The 22945-nt window shown below is 41.6% G+C and overlaps 1 protein-coding gene across 2 annotated transcripts in view; it reads right to left on the bottom strand.

Moving 5' to 3' along the window:
* Positions 1 to 16704: 16704 nt before the first annotated feature.
* The window catches only part of kiz (kizuna centrosomal protein), a 38948-nt gene continuing 32707 nt past the window's right edge, over positions 16705 to 22945 (bottom strand). For both annotated transcript variants that reach the window (XM_053845830.1, XM_053845831.1), the window contains one exon: positions 16705 to 21631. In XM_053845830.1, the coding sequence (XP_053701805.1) occupies positions 21534 to 21631 (98 nt within the window). In that variant the 3' untranslated portion in view covers positions 16705 to 21533. The remainder of the gene's footprint in view (positions 21632 to 22945) is intronic.

Raw genomic sequence — 22945 nt, 5'->3', positions numbered from 1 at the left:
GGAGGATTCTTAACTGCATGTAGGTGTGAGTGGTTGTCCTATGTAGCGGATACAGACTCTGCTCCCAACATCACCGGAAAGGAAACTGAAAAAAAAAAAAAAAAAATCAATAAATGAGTTTGCAGACAACAAAAAAGTGCGGCCATCAAGTTATTAAAGCATCTTCACTGTGATCACACGCAGTAATTTGCTTGTTTTCAATCCGAGCGGCTCCAGGCTTGAAACGCTAGCAACGCGCAAACATGCTAATTCATGGTTTAATCAGGCTTCTCGTTCGTCACTTGCTCTCAGTCTTTCAGTCATTAACAGGTCTATAGTGTTAACGAGGGTTTAATTCTGACCCTCAGGATGGGCGGGACCTTTGTGCTCCATTGATCATGTGTAATTACACAAGAACACCGACGCTGTCATGTGGGGCTGGAATTCCAGGCTGCAGTTCTCAAACCCAGCACAGACAATACAGCTAAAATAAAAACGTAGACTCAAAGCGACAGATTGGATCTTAAAAAACACTTTGCATTATAATTTTTAAAATGTTTTTAAGTATATAAACAAAAAAGTTTCAGTATCATTTAAGTATAATAATTTTGTTTCGGTATATAAACAAAAAAAAAGTTTAAGTATAATTTAAGTACAATAATTTTGTTTCAGTATATAAACAAAAAAAAGTTTAAGTATAATTTAAGTACAATAATTTTGTTTCAGTATATAAACAATGTATGTATGTATAATTTAAGTATAATCATTTTGTTTAAGTATATAAACAAAAAAGTGTTAGTATATTCCAAGTATAATGACTTTATTTCAGTACATAAACAAAAAAAAATTTTTTTCAGTATAATAATTTTGTTTCGGTATATAAACAAAAAAGTTTAAGTATAATTTAAGTACAATAATTTTGTTTCAGTATATACAGCTTGTCGTGGGCGTCAGTCCATGGGTGGATCTTCTGGCCTCCGCACCTGAGCGCTTGAATCAGTCGACCACTCGGGAAGTTTCAGGGACTGAATGAGGTCATCACCATCCACAATATGGAGGGATTTTAATCCAAGTGCCAAACCATGGAGAATAGATTAGACAATTATCCTACTTTTCACCCATATGGATTAAAATCGCCCACAACTTCTCAAGTGACGACTCATCTAATCAGGAGGACAATCATGGGGGGTGAGGGGGGTGGGGGGTGGGCTGATTGTTCTAATCAAAAATGGCTTCTTCAAACGCGGCTAATTGGTCAGTTTACTCACGGAAGCGGGAGGCGCACGTAGAGGGGGCCGCCGTGGTGATTTGAAGGAGCCAAATATCCGCCATTTGCATGGAGAGCCAGCAGAAGACACTTGACTCCCACAAGTTCTCAGCGGAGCAGACAATTATTCATCAGCAGCAAATTGGAGCATCAAAGTCAAATCAGGGACTTAACGTCACAGCGCCGTGGTGCTGGACTCTGATTGACCGCGTTGCCCTTCGCTCACTCCATCGCCATCACGGCAGGATGCAGGCAGGATGGTAAATATCCACGCCTGGGTATCAGTCGCATGCTTGAGGAGCCGCTAGACCTAAGAAACATCAAGGATGCGCGATGTTCACTGACCAACAAATGAAATGGTTAAGACATCTTTGAATGGGAGTAACAACACCTCATATGATATTCATTGTTTTCCACAAGATGTTGAGTTTCAACTACTGTAACTTGAGCGAATACAAGCGACTCTGTCTCTGCGAGGACAGGGCCTAAACCTGCGTGTGATTCCAGGGTATCAATGCTAGTGTTGTAGTTAATATGGCACTAACCGAGACCAAGACATTATTGAGACCTGAGGGTATCGAGACCGACACAAGACTGAGCCATTCGGAGATCAGGACCAAGAGGAGACCAAACTATAGGTCGAGACCGAGACTAGACCAAGACAGTACAGTATATATAAGGAGTCTCAAATAGATCCATAAGTGAGTCGCAGTGGCAGCAGGCACTGAGCTAAAGTGAAACTCAGCTGAAACAAACAGAACCAGTTTGACAATTAACTGTCTTCAGAAACCTTTGGCTCTTTGAGTATCCTCCTGCCTAGTTGCAACAAAAAAACCCTTTTGTGGATCAGTTTGAGACCCCTGATAATTGTCAAAAAAAAAAAAAAAAAAAGAAGAAAAAGCCGGAATCCTTCTCCTACTTATTATGCTTACCAATTATGATAGTTTTCTGTGCTGGTTTCAAGCGATCTTGAATGCCAAGTCCAACCAGTCCGAGATAAGACCAAGTAAAAATACATTTGAGACCAAGACGAGACTGAGACCCTCTAAAAGTGTTTTCAAGACCAAGACCAATCTCGAGTTCTACAACACGAACAAATGCCCCTCCATCATGATGGACAGGTTGAATTTCTAATATGTACAACTTGACAGATGAGGTTAGACAAGAAAGCCCCTTGGACGATGATGTTTGCAGATGACATTGTGATCTGTGGTGACAGCAGGAAGAGGGAATACGTGTGTGAATGAGAGGGAGCCAAGTGGACAGGTGAAGTTTCAGGATGCAGAGATAAAGAAGGTGGGGGATTTAAAGTACTGAGGCTCAACTGTCCAGGGTGATGGAGAGTGTGAGAAAGAGGAGAAGAAGCGGGTGCAGGCAGGATGGAATCATTGGAGAAAAGTGTCAGGTGTGATGTGTGACAAAAGGGTGTCGGCAAGGATGGACAAAAGACAGGAGGCAGAGCTGGAGGTAGCAGAGATGAAGATGCTGAGCTTCTCTCTGGGAGTGAACAGGATGGATAGGATCAGGAAGCAGTAGATCAGAGGGACAGCATGTCAGGTGTTTCGGAGACAAACTCAGAGAGGCTGGATGGAGATGGTTTGGACATGTACAGAGGAGAGATTTGAGAGTAGGTTTGAGAGAAGAGGAAGCAGAGGACAGAGTGAGACGGAGGAAGATGATCCGCAGTGGCGACCCATGAAGGGAGAAGCCGTAAGGAAAAGAAGAAGAAGTCGACTTGACTCAAGTGCAGAGTGACAGTGTGGTGTCAGGCTTGAAGTGTGGCTAGGGCTGTCAAACTCGATTGTGCATTTCACACTGGCCAAGTTCCAGGACAAATTTAACAATTGTTTATATTGCTGTTCAACACACACATTTAAAATCCCCACTAGCTAGCTTGTATTCAACATTCATGATATCATCATGCATCACTGGTGACTTATATTTCTAGTGTCCTAAAACCTTCTTAAAATATATATATTTGTGAGCTCTCTAGAGGGCAGCATAGCGTGATACTCTATCTGTATTCATAGCAACTTTTGGACTTATTTCTGACGGTGAAGCTTCAGGGAAACAACGTCACACAACAGCTGCATCATCACTCTAAAAAGAAATAGAAACATGATGAAGCACAGCTATAACATGGTCTCCTTGGTTTCAGAAGCGAAACATTGGCTCTTTCACAAACCAGTCCTCCACCTGACTGAGGATTCATTCATGCCGAACATCAGCTGTCATTCAGCTGCAAAAAGCTTATCATGATGTATTCAGTGCACAATGAGTGAATCAATAACACTTAGTTTTGGATTTCAAACCTCAAGGAGAGAACATAGGTCTGGCTGCTGCCCTTTGACTCTTCTGCACTCTCGACTGGCACATTGCAACTGGACCACATTTTTTCTCTCGATAAAAACGGAGCTGTTTCACTAGTTTCTCCAACCACCACTTTTCTCTTGTACCAGTCCTGATGTGCGTAAAGGAAACGACCACATGTTCTGGATGATGAAACACACCTGTAAGACGGCAATTTAATTTATTGATAAAGAAATGGCAGCATCTTTTTCCATGATCCTTTTATTCCAACTTATATTTCTCAATTGTATGCATCACGCAACTCTGTACTCCTGGTATCGTCGTCACTCGACCTTGTCCTTCATTGGTCCATCTGACGCTGAAGATGGAAAACGTGGCTCCTGCTGAATTTAGAAATGAGTTGAATCAAACGGGCTTCAGCAGCAGAAAATCTAATTCTTCCCTCTTCATTATGACAACGATTTCTCGGGTGGATTTGTTGCCTTTCATCATCAGCAGAGGTCAGAACTATTAGCTCCTGCTCTGTGTTATTATATAGATGAAGCTCCAAATAATGATAATGTGAGATGTTCCTGCGCACAGGAGGATGATTATCTGTAATTGGAGGGAGATTGAAAGCTGACTGGTGGATTCCATCGCTCCCACCTTCATCATAGCATCTCATAGTTCTGGTTGTCTTCTCGTCCTTTGGTACAATAATAATACATAATAAAATGTCTATTTCAGTGCTCTGACCATTTATTCAAGACTCCATTGTGTGTAAGCAAGTAGAATGTTGGAGGAAACCAATTCATGAATGACACCATAGTCTCAAAAGTCTCAAAACCAATTGAACTGAATAGAAAATTGATGTTAGGAATGGTAGTACTGGAAAAGTAAAAGGTCATCCTGACTACTCTATACGTACATTATGGCGTAAAATGTTACACGTAAGTGTTTCAATGGACTGAAAGACTGGTTTCCTTCCGTAGCGTTCCAGACTGGGCCATATGGAGCATCACATGCAGGCGCATGGCACCTCATGCGCATGGCACCTCATGTGCTCTATGATCCATTCATGTCTGGAGCTACATAGCTCCAGACATGAGCAAAGAGCAGCACACGTGGGGATGTTGGAAAGTGTGAGGCAGGGAGACATGCTGAAACTCTCTTCACTGAAGGAGTTGCTGTTTATTATCCCTCCTGTGGTGCTGTTCCTTCCGCCATCCCATAACTTACCCTGACCCAACCTGCGTCTGTTTTTCATGTGTCACACTGCCAATGCGTCATGTGTAAGTGTAAGTTCGGTGACGCAAAAAGCAACTTTCCCAACATCAATATATGACGCCGTGGGAGTGAGGATGTGTTGCAATGGATGCTATTTGGATGCACTCTGTATGTCAGCAGAGTGAACTTGAAATGTCCTGGCTGGCGACAATGGACAACCCTCCCATCTCCCATTCTAACCAGCTGTTGAGACCTAAGAAACCCCTGCAATGGCTGGGGTGTTTCTTAGGTCTCCTTCCGTCCACTATTTGGTTGTATACACTTGACTGCCTCAGTATCTTTCTGAACTGACGCATGGGTCCATCTTTCAAGCTGCTCAATCCCCTGAAGATGTCATGCCCATGGAGTCCCCTGTGGTTCTGCGTCCAAAGGACCAAAGGTGCTAGATTCTTCTTTTTGGTCGAGCATAAGCACAGCCATTTTCCCATGCAAGTCCAACTGCAAAGTATCATGAGAGGGCGACGTGTATACTCACAGAGCTAGCAGGTACCTGTATTTTTAGGACCGGTGGGGTCAACATGTAGACAGTACAAGCCTGAACAGGAGAATGTACAGAAATGTGCAAGAGAATTTTAATAATATGTGGAAATAGCAGAAACATTGTGACCACACTGGCTGTTCAATGAACCCAAACAAACAAAAGGACTAACTTGAATCAGCAAATGCGAAGCTATGTACTATATAAATAATTTCCAGTGCCTATTTTAAGAGGATGTAGCGAGACACAAAGTGGAAATTAACAGCAGCAATATGTTAGAAAGGCATCGGGGGAAGGCATGGAGGAGAGGAACACACATTTCTGTTGGCTCAGTGATGCTCCTCCATTTACCACCTGCCTTCTGATTGAAAATTTATGCCTGATGCATAGTGGAATGGTAATCTCCAAACACTTCAGGAATAAGCGTGACATCATCCGGTGTGAGGAAAGAACAAAGGGGCAGTCACATGATGCATATCGCCAATAAAAGTCAAAAGCCCTCCACAAAAGCACGACCAAGTATGTGGTGTATCCGCTGGTGATCTATTTTTAAAGCTGGGGCAGCGCGCATCTTGTTGATTCTCCCGTCACTTGCCAGAGCAAATGTTGCGGCAGTCACTCAAGCATGTATTGAGTAATAAACATTGATGGCACTCGTGATTTGATACCAGGGGAAGCAGATTCATAGCACTAATTGTGAAAATAGCTCTTGCAGCTGGAGCGGCACCAGACTTGAGGGCACTTGTTGGCCTCTTCTGTTGCAACGGTACAATAACGCCAAACAAGTTTGCAGCCTCAGGAGTGATGGCTCTCTTGTGTGTCTCTTTTGTCGCTGTGAGCCAAGGAGACGCGGAAAGCTCTCGACCGTGATCTAATGGAGCTGTCTCACCTTCACATCGCTCTCGCTTCTCAGGTGCTTCAGGTTAAATAAGTCACATGGAAGGCCGAGTCATGTTGTCGTGAAGAAAAAGGTCTTTGTTATATTCATTTCAGTCTGAGTGTTCTGTGAATGAAGATGTGTATTTAACTATTGGTTAGGGCGACTTGATTTACAAGATGTTGTTTGTTATGCCAAGGAAATGAAACAATACTTCAGTCGTCTCACTATGACCACATGTGTTGTGCAGCATGTGTGGCTGTCTCAGTAGAACCTGCAGCTTTGATTGTGCTCATGCAAAACTTTGGTGGATTATACAAAGGATTCAGATTGTATGTGTTAAGTTTCACCCTTCAGGGTTCATGAAGGAGAAAAACAGACAATGCTCTATGATGGGTCAACACACATAGCACTGTGGTTCATGCTGCGTCCTCTCAGCAAGAAGGTCTGGGGGCCGAATCCATGCTGGAGCAACTGTGAGTTTAGGTGTGAATATGTGTCCTTTTTGTGAGCATGTTCTCAAAATAGCGTGGATTTTTTTCATCCACAGCTTAAGAATGTTTCGATTTCTGTCTTAAAATATATATATTTTTTGTTTACTTTGTCACCTCCCAATACACACAGTTAAGGGAGACTATTCTGGTCTTCCAAGTTTCAAGAGTTACCTACAGGTTTTCAAGGTTTCTGTGGGATTGAAATTAAGTTCTTCATCTTCAATATTAACAAGATGAAGCGTCACCATAACTTAAGATGATGTGTGAAAAAATGGTGTTAATTCATTCCAGAGGAATTTAGTTTTAAAAATAAGCCGACACATTATGCTACTCCTCTGTTTGCTTTGCAATAAAGCTTCTTCATGTAACCGCAAAGAATCATGGGGTGATAACTCACCAAACTGTAAACAGCGCTACATACAGCTGTGAAGGAGAGGGACGTATTGGAACATGCCATTCTTAAGAATGACAAGTCATTTTGCAACTGTTTGGAACTGTTCTATGTGAGATTTGCCGAATGAAGAAAATAAACTCTCCAGACAGCCTCCGGCTTTTAAACTAAGCAGAGGTGTGGACACTCACACGTACAGTGACGTCCTTAAATCTTAGTGGCTTTTACAAGCAAGGATCTGTGAGGTTGGTGTAAAAACTCATGTCTCACTTCTCATACACAGGACACACTTGCTCCTCTCATCTAGCACAGAGAACAATGCTTCTATTGCGAGGAATGAGAAAGGAAGCAGCCAAAAAGTAAGTTGTCACTGGATATAACAGTACATTCTGGACTCATTAATGCAGGTGGAAAAACGCGACACATAGTTAATTTTCCAGAACAGAATCATAACACTAGGAGCTGTAAACCCATTACATGCTGAAGAAATGATGTCCCACAGGTGACCAAGGAACATCTCCCGGAGTCTTTCACCAAGGGTCAAAAGAAAAATCTGTGAAAAAAGTTATAAAATCTAAGTTTAAAATTTTTCTTTTTCAGAGAAAGTGGCTTTATGAGCTACACTATCTTTACACTTGCCCTACAAAGGATTTACAGTGCGCAGCAGCAAACGTGGTGATCCATTGCTTGCTTGAGATTATGTTTGTGATTCACAAAAATGGAAATCATCAGACTATCGCCAACACCTTGGTGACTCATTGGAGGTCACATTAATTGATTTCTCTTTCAAGTGCCGTGACTTTGTGAACAGTTAACTCAACACAACATTTTCCTGAGTGATAATGGAACCATCTTTCAGTAGTGACTTGACCTGTTTGGTCCATCCAGTGAGGCAGGTGAAAGCAAATATGCACATAAAACTCAGTGGTGGCTGGTCAATAGGGGGTGTTAACAATGAGATTTCACCAACTTTGTGTTTATTCTTTTATAATGTCTTACAGAAAAGTAATCCATTTCTACAGTGTTTGGAGACCCTGCACCCTGAATTGCATTTAGTTACATGTATGACGCCTGTTTTACTTGATTGGTGTGTATATTTTATTTAAAGGTTGAAGCCGTGGAGAAGGAAGGTGGAGGTGAGCTGCAGTTGCACATTTGTAAATGTAATAGAACTCCGGAGCCCACTGTCGCCAATTTCCCTTCAAATGACTCGCCCAGGTCTCGACGTGGAGCTGTGCGCAAGACAGTGCTGCAACTCCCTCAGATCATTTAGTATTATTTGTGCATTCGGGGAAAGATGCAGAGCAGGAAATCTGTTGATGGTGGCAGGCGGACACAGACACGTCTCTAGTGGCAGTGGGAGAGCGCACCATGAATACATTTTCCCTCGTCCCTGGGAGATTGCCTTCAATCACGAAGCAGAAGGTGTCAGCGCTGCAGCCCGTGTGCATGGAGCGCCAAATTATCTTCTAGCAAATTGCTGATCTTGGGTCTACCAGGACTGGGCCACGGCCTGAAGAGGTGGAAGCGCTAATTAAACTGGATGAAGTCGACACTCGCGTCTTGGGCTCCCTGACAAGTTTTGCATCTATTTACAGTGTATGCTTTAATACGGCTGGGTGAAGACAAAACAGCCATTTAGTCTGTTAGTCACAGTGACTTTTAATAAGTATAGCAGGGTAGTTCCGAGGCTCATTCTGCAGCCTGACCTGAGTTCTGAGTGAACCTTTCTGTTGTAAGCTTTGTGAGTTTGTAAGCTCTCCTTGTGCTCAAGTGGGTTAGTCCGGCACTACAGTTTCCTCTCACTTTGGAAGACCACCCTCATCCTCTAAGTTCATGTTGTGACACATTTCACTTCCCCTAGTGGGTGTCCATCAAAAAATCAAAAGACAAATCTCCAACAACTTTTGATCAGTTAGCAAGGGCAGCAGTTCTACTGCAAACCTTGAGCCCGTGTGTTCAAAGCCTAGGGCTCAAAACTGGCCCCCCCGAGTCATGAGGAGTCGTAGTCACATCTGTCTACTCATGAGACCTGAGGTAACAGAAAATATGAATGGGAGTCACTGGAGAGATCAAAGTTCTTTTCTGATCTAGCTTGAAATGTGCCAGAGATCTCACAAATGATGTTTGCGAATTTGAAAGATAGATTCTAATGCCGTAAGAGCACTGCTTTTTGACCGACGGTTACTTTAGGTTTTGTGTGACAGGTAGTAGTGGACTACAATGCTTGTCGCAGGCCGTCACTCGATAGTTGGTGGAGTGAGAGCCTCTATGTGCTTTAGAGAGTCATGATGCAGCTAATAGTTTAGTAACTTTTAGTCAAATTCTGCAGTGATGTTGTACGTTTGTAGCGACATTTGGTTTGTAGTCCAAATAATATGAATGTTTTCACAAGCTAATAAATCATAATTACACAAAAAAAACCATATATATGACTCAGGGCAAGTGAAAAAGAAAATAACTTTGATCTCCCCATAGACTTCCGTTGATTTTTTCCCAAACTTTCCATGGATCGACCAGAAGAGGCGGAGACTTAGGCTCCATATTTCATGTGGCCCACTTGAGCTTCAAAATTGAATCAAAAACAAATATTAAGCAAACCTAGCGAGTATGTTGATATCTGAACCCACATGTTTTCCAAAGACTTCTGTGACAGGAGCAGCACATTCTCAGTCAGAAGGCTTTCAAAAGGCGATTATTTTCAAAAGAACTTTTGATTCCAGTTTTGACTTGGAAGTCAGCCCTCCACGCCGCTTGTTAACATGAGGGCGTCTCAATGTAGTGAAATGTTTCCCCTCCCTCGTGATGTTCCAAGGGGTCTAGGACGCATGGGTGTTAGATGCTAATTTGGATAATAGGTATATTGCTAAATGCGTCCACATGATGTGCTGCCTATGGCATCAGAAAGCAGAGCAGCAACACCTAATGCGTCAATATGCAATGAAGAAGGCGTCACTCTGGTATGCACAAATCCACTTGGGAGTAGTGGTTATTTTCATGCTTCAGGCGTGAGAATGTGTTGCCTAGCTGGGCTGTCACAATATCAGATATTAGTTCATGCTTGTTGTGTTTCCCCCTTATGCAGATACTTTAGCTCAGCATTTTTTGCGAACTACCACAATCCCCAGCACCTGGTCGCCAGCATCATAGTGATGTGTAAACAGTATTTACAACATATATTATTATAAATCATTAGATGCTGCATTCACTGCACTTTACTGCATCTATTCCTGTCTCTCTCTCAAACTGTTGTTGCTAACTCTGGTCCGGAGCAGGCTTTCGATGGAGGCACAACGCTGGTCTGTTTCGACTGCATTTCCACTGAATGGTCAGGAAGGCAGCAAAAGAATGTCAGATTCAGTCGGTTTACACAATATTATTACTCAATTACCATGTGAGTATTTTTAGAATTATATTGAAATTCATTTTTTTAATATCAGCCTGACTGCCCACCAAGAAAACATCCATTTCAGTCATCTACTATGAGCTTGTAGCTGTGTTGTTTTTGCTGCCACAATGTGTTCTTTACTCATCCCAAAAGCCCTTTTGCTGAATGTGTTTCCTGTCACTACACACACCTGACATTGGGTCAGAGACCTGCTTCAGCTATGGCAGTGTATCCGACACTTTGGTTGCTCTAACAGTCGTGTTTCACTTTAAATTGTCAAACCATTTGTCTTCTCTTCACAAAACTTTTACTGCTTATTCTGCCTACTTTTGCTAGTTTTGTCAGCAACATATACACCACACTCTTCTGACCTGACAGACAGAACGAAGCAGGTTGGCTCAGGCATCTCTAGAGGAAAAACAGGACATGCTGTAGATATACGGTGTCTGCTGAGACAGGTACTGTCCCCACAACCTGACCTCACATGAGCAGAAGAAAAGGAATGCATGGCGAACACTACCTGGCCCAAATCTGGGTTCCTTGCCTGGAATATTGACGACTAATCCCTCAGTATTTAGATCCACTAGTGTCGAACTGATATGGACCCAGAGAACTCACTTTGTAGCGCGTGAGACGACTAACATCAAACCCAATATTAGGCAGAAGCTGAAATATTAACATCTAAATTTACATGATAATGTCCTTGCGTCTGAAAGCAGGAACTCTTTTGCGGACCATTTTGAATAATGGCCGGTCTGCGGCGAGACGCTCTAAACAAAGACGTGTCCGGTGCATTAAAGCAATTGTTTACCACTGCAGGACGGCAGCGTATGTATAATTTTGCTGTAAATGGTTATTAACTGATACGGAAACCATGGATTGGTGTAATAGCTGGTAATCATTCTAGCAGGATGTTTTCCAGCTCATGCTCGGGGTTAAAGAATTAGAGTGTAGTCAATTACATTTAGCAGGGCACCGAAATTGATTTACTGCCTAAGGAAAGTGTTTTTTTTTTTTTTTTTTTTTCCGGCAGGGCTTTGGGCTCGGTGGTGGCATTCTGCTCACATCATCGAGGATGAGCGCTGCCTGTCTGCCCAATCTACTGCTCAGTCCCACGGGGGGAAATGTCTTGCTACAGGAAAACCTGCATGAATACTAATTCACCTACTTGGCTCTAACAGCTTTGGCAGGCTGATCTCAGAGGAGTTTGTCGACGTCTTTCCATCTTTCCATATTAATTGGCCTGACTGGAAATAGAGGGCGATATGGATGCGAGCAGAAAGAGAGAACCGCGGGAATAGCTCTGCTCTCCATCCTAAATGTGGTTAATTATAATGCGATTTGAAGCATCTCGAGCCCGGTCCAGATCTCAGGCCTTCTGACCACGGCTCCAGTTTGGGTCTCTTCATTACGCACCAGCCTGAGCAGACCCTGCTAATCCTCTCGACCCGGCCGCTCACACAGACCACTTCCTCCTGGGACTGAAATGAGGACATTGTTGACAGTGGTTTGTCTGATGGAATTAAAGAATCAGCCGGTCTTGTTTGTGGTTTGTGTTGTTGCAGAGATGTGACGGTTTAATTTCCAACCTCTTGATGAAGGAGAGGAGATGCCAGTGCCGTTATGTAGCTCAGGTTCATACGACTTTACAGCAGCTACATTCAGTGCAGTGCACTTTAGCATAAACCTTTTTGCAGGTCGGCTAACTGGTGAACCAACGTTCTAATTCTTCCTCAGTAACTCATTCTGCTACCTGCCGTCTCTACATACTGATACCGTGAAGCTGTTGAAAGAAGAGAACAACAATGTTGTCACAGTGAAAAAGGGAACCTGTCCTCATTCCAATGATAAAAAAAAAAAAATAAAAAGTGCTGCAGATGCGGGAGAGTCAGGCTGCGGGAGACACTCGGAAAGTCCCTCACTGACTTTCACTGGACGTGAATTACTATTTATAACCCCATACATGTCTGTCCTCCATGACTAGGCTTTAAATAGCAATTGAAAGGTCAATACATATAGAATAAAGGAGCGACATCTTTCCATCTTTGTTCTATGCGACGCGCTGCCCTCAGTGTCAGGATACACCATGGAAGGCGGAACACGTGCTTCGATTGAAAACCTACAGTAATGCGTAACATAGAAAGACTGCCTTCTGCCTCAGACACAAAAGTCCACTTTCCCAACGCCAATATATTACGCCATGGCAGTGCGGATATGCTGCAACATTCACTCTGTCAAGGTATGCTCCCACAACACCGTCCTGTTGATAAGGTTTGCCCCATCTGTGCCATACACGTCATCATTCATGGCAATGACCAACTATAGGTTAGGATGGGCCCGATGTAAGGGTGTCAACAATGTGGTCCAGCGGCATGGAGACAACCATGGAAACACAGAGCACATCATGTGGGCCTCGGATTGCTGCTCTGTCTGTTGGGTGAGGGGTGGCAACATGTGACTGGTGTGGGCGTTCACAATGCTGCTAAACCTAAAACAGATACACTTGCGAAAGCACAGCGGAAATGAGAACAGCTTTGTGCAGACCACCATTGTGAACCACCGCAGTACAGTTTGGGAATCTTGTTGTATTCATGGAATGCATCTACTATGAATCCCTTCTTCTCTGAACAGCATTGTTTATGGTTGTTTGTGTGGGTGGCAATATTTCTGATGTTGTGAAATTGCTTTGTTTACCATATTTCAAATTTACAGGTGGCGCAATTGGACAATTAGACTTAAATGAAACCAAAATGGTTTGCTTGATAGTTTCCTCCATCTGGCTTTATGAGAGAGTTGAACTATGTAAGTAATTTTGAAGGTGGTTCTGCAGTAAATCTGCCTCATGCTACCGCTTGGCAGACAATTCTGAACTGATAGAGAACAAGATTAAAAATACACTGAGATGAAAGTGGAAACACGCCTTTGTGGTGGAAGCAGGGCATTAAATGTTTGCTAGAAGAAACGACAAGTACCATGAAATGTATCTTTCATCGAGAGACTAAAACATGCACTGGTGAAATAGCAAGATCATTGCTGCATGGAGATGTAGCATTGATCCATACAGATCTAGTCAGAAGCAATGAAACCTCTTTTATATAAATCTGCTGAAATCCCCCCCTACTGCATCACCATAATAAGGCTTTTCGTCTGTCACGCTGAACAGATTTCCGCTTAGCTCTTTGTGCGCCGCAATCTCACCTGGTCTTTGGAGTGCGGGCAGAGGGGAGCAAACCTTGGTGCCCCCGGACTGTGGAGACTCAGCCGTTCTCTCATTCACAGACGTCATTCATGTGCAAATGATGCTGGACCCATTGTTCACCCGCTGCACTCGCCGAAGTGATAAATATAATAGCCACAGCGTATATACCTTCCATATAATGAAAGAGGGAACAAAAGGATTCATCACGTTTTGTTCTTGAAGGGAAAACAGAACAGTAGACTTGAGCTCAATTTAATCAAACTTGTTTTGTCCAAGAGCGTTTTGCATTATGTTTATTGTCAACAATACTGTGATACATCAAATAATTGTTTTTAAAATGGTTTGGGCAGAGAAAACAAGACCCTTTACTGAAAATGAGGAATAATCCCAGAATCTCATCTGTCAATCTGTGCTACCTGTACGCTTCATTCTCCTTTAATACGGCAGTGTCAGAAGAGGATCTGTGGTGGTTTATGGTCTGGAGTTTGCTCCTCTGTCCTTTTAATATGCAAAGTCTTGATGGCTGTTCTGAAAGGATGCTAACAAAATACAGCTGATATACTTGTCGCACTGTTAGGTCACATCAGTATGTAAGATAATAAATATAATTTCTTCCACTTTTACTTTTGCGTAAGTTCAAATATGTTATTGTATGTACACTTTCTGACCACTCTCTGTCAAGAGACGCTGCTCACTTGTGTAGTCATATATATGTGTGTATATATATATATATATATATATATATATATATATATATATATATATATATATATATATATATATATATATATATATATATATATATATATATATATATATATATACTGTTTTCAGGAAAGAGCATCCGTGAAGGTCATCTTGACAGTGAGTTAAATATGGCAAACTTGTTTTCACACTTAGTTCATTTTGGCTACATTTACTGCTAAATGTAGACAATACTTCCCTGCTGCTCTCCCTGCTGGTTAGCTGCGCATGTGAAGGAGTTTGGCTGGTAAGAAGGCCATTTGAATGACAGAAAAGCCACAAGCCCTGAACTGATGATGAACTTTTCCATTTAGATTTAGTTCAACAAGATTTTATCACTTTATCAGGGAATGCAGGGGACATTCAACGCAGAGGTGGCATTTTTTTGAGGAAAAAAAAAGAATCACATTGTGGAGTTTTTTTTAATGCTCTATATAAATACAGGCAGGAGCCCCCACAAGGCGCACAGCTGCTGCGCACAGACTTTTCTTAGTTCATGAAAAACATAGTAAAATTGGGGTTTCGTTTTTTGTTTTTCCAGACAAATAATAGTTATGATACAAAAGTATGTAGTAAGTTGGATGTCTGCCATTGGCTGGCTTCATTCTCACGGTGGATTCTGAATCGTCGTGTGGAATTCTGCGTCCCGTGTTCAGCAAATCTTGCCCCACCCACAGCATTTTAAAAAAATGTATGTATAGCACCTTATATAACCATTAGTTCGACTCACCGTGCCGCAGTTGTTGCATGAATCATCTTCTTTTATCTGCAAGGATTTTACTTTTTTAAAATTGCCCTGCCAGGAGAAATTGAGTTTTAGACTAAACTTAAATGAGTGACGTACAATATGTACCAAGTCATATAAAGTTATGTATCAGGGGAACCTTGAGCAGCTCAACCCCATGGCTTAACTGCAACACCAACAGCCATCATTTAAAAAAAATGTTTCGGAACATCTGGTGAGGGGTAATATTTGATTCACATGAAATCACATGACTGACTTTTGCGCCACCTTTGCAGATAGTTAATGTGTTACCTTACTGTCTACAACAGTATCTATGGTTGAGGTCTTCACCCCCATCACGTCTAGTGTCGACTGTTTACAGCCTGCACAGATCAGCTGCAATTTGATCTCTATTCTGGACAGAACACTGCAGCCAACACTAATACAAGTAACATCCGACTTACGACAGGTCGTAAGTCAGATTGGACGAAAGTCGAATGCCATTCAAAATAGCCGATGCGAGGGTTATAGGTACAGCTGTAGTGGTAGATCACTGTGTGAGAGTGACGTGCTGGGATACTGTGCTGCCGTAACTGCCGTACGCGATGCCGGGCTGCTACGCGGTGCCAGACACTGAATAAAAAAGAAATTCACAAGTCACAGATGTTTCATAAGAAGACCGAAAATTTGTCTGAAAAAAATGTTGAGGTAGAACATTGAACAGCCATTTTGAAATGATGGTATTTAATGAATGAAACAATGGAAGTGTTTCAGTTTCAGTTCACCACCATGAGTACGCAATCCAAGATGGCGCCCCCAAACCTAAACAGCCACCATCTTGTTGCCTGACTTCTGAGAACTTTGGTTGAACATGGCTGAGGCGTAATTCCCAGCTCTGACCCCCCACCTCCAAGGCACCTGGAAGGCTGCATATATATGTATGTTTCCATCTACAGAGTTTGCATGTACGTTCATGAAAAAGTGAAGCTCGAGGAGGATGAAAGAGACGGCTCCAAATTAAATGTTTTTGTTTCAACATCCAAGGGCAGGAGGATCAGTCCTTGCCAAGGTAAACATTTTTTTTTAACCAACAACTCTGCTCATCAGTGGAGAAGATTGTTTAACTCTGTATGAGCTCTTTGAAAAAGCCCGAGCTTGTGTAATCAAAAGCACAGCCTTTTGTCTCTTTACCACACGTACTGAAGACGCTGCCATAGAGGCCGCAACAGAATGAATGGATATTTAATTGCATCCTATTGAGGCAGAAGATCAAAATGACCTTGCTTTAGATGATTATTCACTGAAAAAAAAAGAAGGCTGAAGGGAGAATGTGAATCGCAAACTCAAGAGTCGAGTTTGTCCAGCAGCGGAATATTTTTTCTGAATGTGCGAGAGTAAAAAACAAAAAAACCCAAACCATTGTTCTGGGTTGTGTTTAACTTTCCTGCTAGTCTGTGTCACAAGAATTCTTAATTTTAGGGACAACAATGAGTGCGCTGCAGATATTTGACTATTGATGCAATGACAAAGTCAAGACATCTTTCACTCCAGTGCCAGAAATATAATACAAATATCTTTAGTATTTTAATTTTGAAATCCAATCTTGTGTTTTGTTGAGAACAGAAAAAATTGTGGTATTTGTGGAAACACTGATCAGCAGGGAATTCATCACTTCAGTGCCAGAAATATAATACAAATATCTTTCGCATTTTAATTTTGAAATCTAACCTTGTGTTTTGTTGAGAACAGAAAAAAATGATCAGGAGGGAATTCAACTGCGACAGAAACACACAGAAATCACGAGTTTAAATACTTGGGAAACGTATTTTTCCTTCTTGAGAGATTCTAAACTGTCAAAAGTGTTCCGTGGTGCTCGTGGCAAAACAACCCTGCCGCGGTCACTGCTAACAACGATCGACACAGAGACAAGTTTCACTATTTTCTATCAGCCGAAAAAGGAGCCACACGTGAACGGAGGAGGACCATCCTCTAACACACTGCACTGACATGAGGCAGGATGGTATCGGCATCGACACGCTCGTGGCAGACATAAAAGGCATCTTGGGCAATGGACAGGGATACGCTCTTTTAAGTTTCTTCATTCAATGACCTCATGTTAATGATAAACTGCACAAGAAACAATATCTTTGTAGAGACGTTCCTTCACTGGACGTCTCAGAAACAATTCCAACAAAAGTGTAAGTTCATTTGAAGACATGAAGCTGCCTACATAGTGAGATTCAGCGTACTAAGCAAACATTTGTGCAGCAACTATACAGCCCTTAGATGTGCTCAGGTAAACGCTTCGAAAACATCGAGCAGCTGAAAGTTGAGTTAAAAAAATGTACCTGTATATTATCATAATTATCAATTATTTAGAGAACAACAGTTGTTTTTTTTCTGAATCAACTTTATTTTTGAGTGATTTATCGTGTCAGTTATTCATTCTGTGCCGACTGAGACACGTTTCCCAGCTACTTTTGGAGAGAGGAGGGGACACTGTTGAAAGCCTGCAGCATAAGCAACCACTCACTCCCCCTCTATGGTGAACAATGTACCTTCAGTCGGAGACTCACCGTACCCCAGATCAGGACTGAACCTATCTGACGCTTACTTGTGCCAACGGCCAAAAGAATCTACAACAGTTATGGGACTAGCTCTAGCTCACTGTCAGTCATTTCTGAAGAATATGAAACAATGGTGGCTACTGGACCGCAGCATACTTCCATGTCCATAACATCTACATTAGGAATCTGAGACATGCTACAGAAACATCGCAATCTTTCTGTCACCGACACTACATTTATGTGTTTAACTGACAAATGAATATCCACGCTGGATGATCGATAAAGTCTTGTTTTATGGCAATGTGCACGTTGACCAGCCAGATAAATTCTGGCACTATGTTAAATGAGTTAAACCTAAATTATCTTTCAGTACAAATTACATTCTAGCTTTTCCACTTGACATCAGTTTTCCTCGCAATTGCCAAAGTGATGCAGTTTTTTTTAAAACACAACTAGTGGTCCTCACAATGGAGAATTTTGCAACATCCATTATTTTGAATTTCTTCACGTTTTGTTTTCTAGTCTCTTTTCTCAGACGAGGTTACTTGACCACTTGACTAACTGAAATATGAAGACTGTTGGAACTGTCAGCCTTGGAGGGGAAAAAACATACAATAACATTGTAAATATGTAATAATACAATATTAGTTGATTTTTTTTTCTTTAAAGCAGGAGCCAGCATCCTCGGCAGCAACAGAGACCAACGCAAATAAATTCAAGAACATGAAAGGAGAGGTTTTTTTTTAATGTCAAATTAGGATTTAGGTTTGTCACAACTGAGCTCAATTTGAATAAGAAAAGAGACAGTTCTCGCAGTCAAGTCATCTCTGGTCCCCATGTTAATGTTCAGCTTTAGCCCACATGTCATTATTGTGCTCAAGGACGGTCGACTTTAGACTCCAGATGCCTTCACATCAACGCAAAAACCTTCAGCATCTCATTTGACAGACACAAAACTTTTACTATTTATGCCATGTTTCTCGCCTGCCATGCTAATTTTGGGCTTGATGTCAAATGATGAATGGAGGTTTGAGTTTGAACCATAAAAGTGATGAACGTCTTTTCTTTAGTAGGAAATGTGCAACAAAAATGAATCAATTTAAATAGAAAATACTTTATAAATCATGAAAAGACTGCATCAACATGAATTCATTTTACTTACTAATCACAATTTCAATGTTAATTAAATTATGTTTGTTTCTTTCATTTCAGACTTAAGTATTAGAGCAGACAGAGAATAATTCAACAAAAAAGCTTCCCGAAAGACTTCTTAAATAAACGTTTTAACATAAACATTTCAGCACCTGGTAACGTAGGTAAGCGGAACAAAGGAAATACTTGAATGAAAAACTGTTCCTGGTGAAAGATGATGACAGTACTAACTTGCCCATGAAACATGATTCATTTATTTATTTTTTAACCCTCCATAGTAAAGGGTCCTGGTAAAAGCTTCAGCCACACTCTTGTAATCTTCCACATCTCCTTGGGAAGCCCAGACTATCATACAAACCATCCATGAGTTACCGTTTAGTTCTTGTTGTGGCCTCGCCTTCACACTGAGGGTATTGACCTCGCTGCCTCACTTGATCGCTGACAACCAACCTTGTCTGCTGTCGCCGCCACTGAACCAGTTTTTTGGTGGTGACAGAACATGTTTAATATGGGGGGCATTAGGTCAACTTGCAGCGGCACAATTTTTTAGCAACCAAAACAACAATAGAATTTGCAGAAGGATGAAAAATACGATGTCATTAGATTTGGGTGACAAGTCAGCAAACCAAGGACCTTCACAAGCAAACACTGATACACTAGGTCATGCAATACTGTGCTATACTATAAGGATATTTTAGACAATTATTTATTTATGATTTAAATTCTTCTTTTTCTTATTTCGACATGGAAGCGATGCAACAGTGCATGCGCTGAGCTCAGAGAGCAATCCCCGAGTCGGTGCGCGTACCGCTTCAATACAGTCATGTGACTGTGTCGACTCGGCAAAAACGTGCCGAACTGCGTTTATTAGGAAGCGCATCTATCAACAGGATGCAACTGCTGAAACAATCTAATCTCAGGGTTCCTCGTGATCATCTTTGTGGAGCAACTCCAGGGGAAACGCTAGTTGTCTGCCGTGTGCAGCCATTTTGATCTCCTATCAGAGAATAATGTAATTATTTCAATCTTAGTTTGTCTCAGATTTTCGACTTGTCTTGTCCCATTCTAGTACAAATTAATTTAAAGTTATAATTTAAGTTTGAAAATTGAAAAACATTGGAAAAACATTTGCTTTAAATAAAAGTTTGTAAAAACAAAAAGTCCAAAAGCATCCTCATTCAAACCGTTTTCACTTAGATTTTCACATTATGATACATGTTCACATTATTTAAAGATATGGAATAATACACTATGAATACAAAGACGGATTCTGATGATACTATTGTGAACTGTGGGTCATCAAGTCAGTGTCAGCTCAGTCTGTCAAGCAGGGATTTTTAATGTCCAGCAGGCGTCAGTATTCAGTGACACAGTATCACCACAGTGTTGTATTGTGGCGAAACGCTTTATGATGCCTCATTTACCCATCTCTACAGTTAACCACGGCTTTGTCCTGTTCTAGGTTGCGGGGAGTGCTGGAGCAGCTGTCAGTGGGCGAGAGCCAGGAATACACCCTGGACAGGTCGCCAGTCTATTGCAGGAATGAATAAAACACAGTCCTTCTACTTCAGATGTATTTTTGATTTGTAAACAGCGCAAATAACATTAAGAAATTGTAACTAAACTGAAAAAGAAGAATTTTAAACAAAATCAGGAAACTATTTCAATATCAACGGAAATTCCAGGACAAGAAATTCTTGGAATTTTAATAAAAATCAAAGACGCAACAAACATCTCTGGTGGATGATAATGACAGTCAGTGTTTCATCACGAACATGTAACTCATTGAAACACATGAAAACAGCTGACCATAAAATGACCATCTTGTGAAACACATAATACACGTTAATAAAAGATGGAACGCACACGAGTGTCTGTTGACATGCTCCTTAACATGGATATTATGTTCAGGAGCCTTTTAGCAAGCTCCGAATGATTCTGCTGGGTTCTGTTTTTGGGTGGTGGGTCAGGGCCGTGTGCAGAAATTACTGCTAATGAATGTGGAGTCCTACTTTAGAAGGTTCAGGAATGTAAAGTCACCTACAGCCTGCTAATGGAATGCGGCAGACTCTTGATGCGACCAGTTACGCGCAGTGCGGATGTGATGAGCTGAAATGCAAAGTTGGGGATGTAGCCTCCCACACAGCAGCTCTACAAGTGAAAATAGATGCAGAAAGATCCACAGAATGAAGACGCACATTAAACACAACAAATTAGACAGACGCCATGGTGTGAAAGAAAAAAAATAAAATAAATAAAACAGTTTGTTCGACACTTTGTGCCCCGGGAGATGGGGCCTCTTCAGCGGGATCACAGGTCGCAGCGTGGCGTGCAGAGTGGCCATTGTGCTTTGTCATTTCACAGGTGACTCACATCACTACACTTGAGCGTGCTGGAGGCAGAGCACTCGCAGATGCTCGCGGCATTCAAAATGCATGATTTCCAGCCCAGTGCAAACAAATCGCTTTAAAAGATCAGTTTAATCTATTTGGAGCTGCTATTATGAGCTGGGAGAGTTGTTCAGATAAAGAGACAGAAGCAGGGTTAACATCGCCGTTGGACAACTCTTCATGTACTTTACCCAGCGTGAGAGCTGTCAACTTTATTATTTGTTTTTTTATTCTTGTGATTTAGTGCTGCAATATCAGAGTGCGACAAGCTGCTCGTACCATGATATAATGCTAAAACCCTCCTGTTTCAGTCGTAGAAGTCGTCATCGCTCTCTGCGTTCACCGGTTGAGGACGTACGGCTGCCTCGATCTCCGAATTGCTGTCGTCCGTCTCTCCCCAAAAAGCTGAACAGAGAACAAACAGATTATCAGTCACCTGTTTGTATCATTTTATGACATGCCAATAGTAAAACGAAGAGGAGAATATTGAGGCTCAGGACGACAGGAGCATTGTTGATGTGATGGGTCTGACCCATACAGAGCAGGACTTCTGCCTTGATGACATGGACAAAATCGCACAAAATGCACATATTTTTTAACAATATTGAAAGGCCATGTTTTTTTAAATATCACAATTACCGTCAATACCAGTACACCGTGACATCCTTACTTTCTGTATTTCTTCACTGATATCGAAGATGAAGAGCTTATCAGCACAGGCCTCAGCAGGATTCTCTTAGACTGAGAACATGTTTTACACTTATTTAGTGTTCAAATTCAACAGAGCTATCTTTGAAAATGATATGAGATAATTCCTTTATGTTTATGAATAGTTCCAGAACCATGTGAAGGGGCCTCTTGGATGAGGAGGTGGAAACCTCTGATGGGAAATACTGAAATAGCATAGGATTACCTTGTCATATTTAAGGTAGTTTGGTATATATAATATATATGACAGTTATTATGCTGTTAGTAGCACCTCAAATGTGAGTGTGTCAAAGCAGAAAGTCTTAGATATGAGCCACGATTGTGCAGGGATGGAGCCTATTTTAATATCACCGACCGAGTTCAATACGCTACACTACAGTAGTTATGAATTCAATTACAACCATACTGACAGTTGACTAGTCACGACTATCTAACCGATAAGTCAACTTGTTGGCATATGGTGCATATTGGTTGACAAACATGCGGCTTGTCTTATGAAGGTGTAAACAGTTAACACTTGTGTTAAGTGCTGTTTTGAAACAAAACATTTGAATTGCTCAAAATATGCTTTAGATGGTTGGTTACCCCGATGGTCCCGGAGTCCCTGCAGTTGGCAACTAAGTGATTAGTCGATCATGTCGACTAGTCATTGCAACCCTACAGTAGAGGTTGGAGCCAGAGAAGCCAGTAAAGCTCAGCTAAGAGGAGTCAGTGACCATGCAACGCATGACCATGTCTTTGTGCTATGGGAAAGTTTGCCATTGCATCCTTGATCTTATCTTCACCTCCAGTACTCTTCTGTGACCACTGAATTTCCTTGTAAGCCTTTTGAAACTCTCTCCTCAGGAAGGTGGTTGAAATAGAGCCGTCAACATACATGTGAGTTGATTTCACTCACTTCAATTGTACAAACGTGATCATAACTTCAGAAAGAAATCATCTTGAGACTCGAGTTTTCCGCTCAACTTTTAATTTGCTCTATTTAAATCCTCAAACTGGGTCAAAGACTAT

Source organism: Synchiropus splendidus, chromosome 16 (genome assembly GCF_027744825.2).
Source record: "Synchiropus splendidus isolate RoL2022-P1 chromosome 16, RoL_Sspl_1.0, whole genome shotgun sequence".
Classification (NCBI taxonomy): domain Eukaryota; kingdom Metazoa; phylum Chordata; class Actinopteri; order Syngnathiformes; family Callionymidae; genus Synchiropus; species Synchiropus splendidus.
Note: the sequence above shows the minus strand (reverse complement) of the source record. Positions and strands in the feature narration are given on the sequence as shown.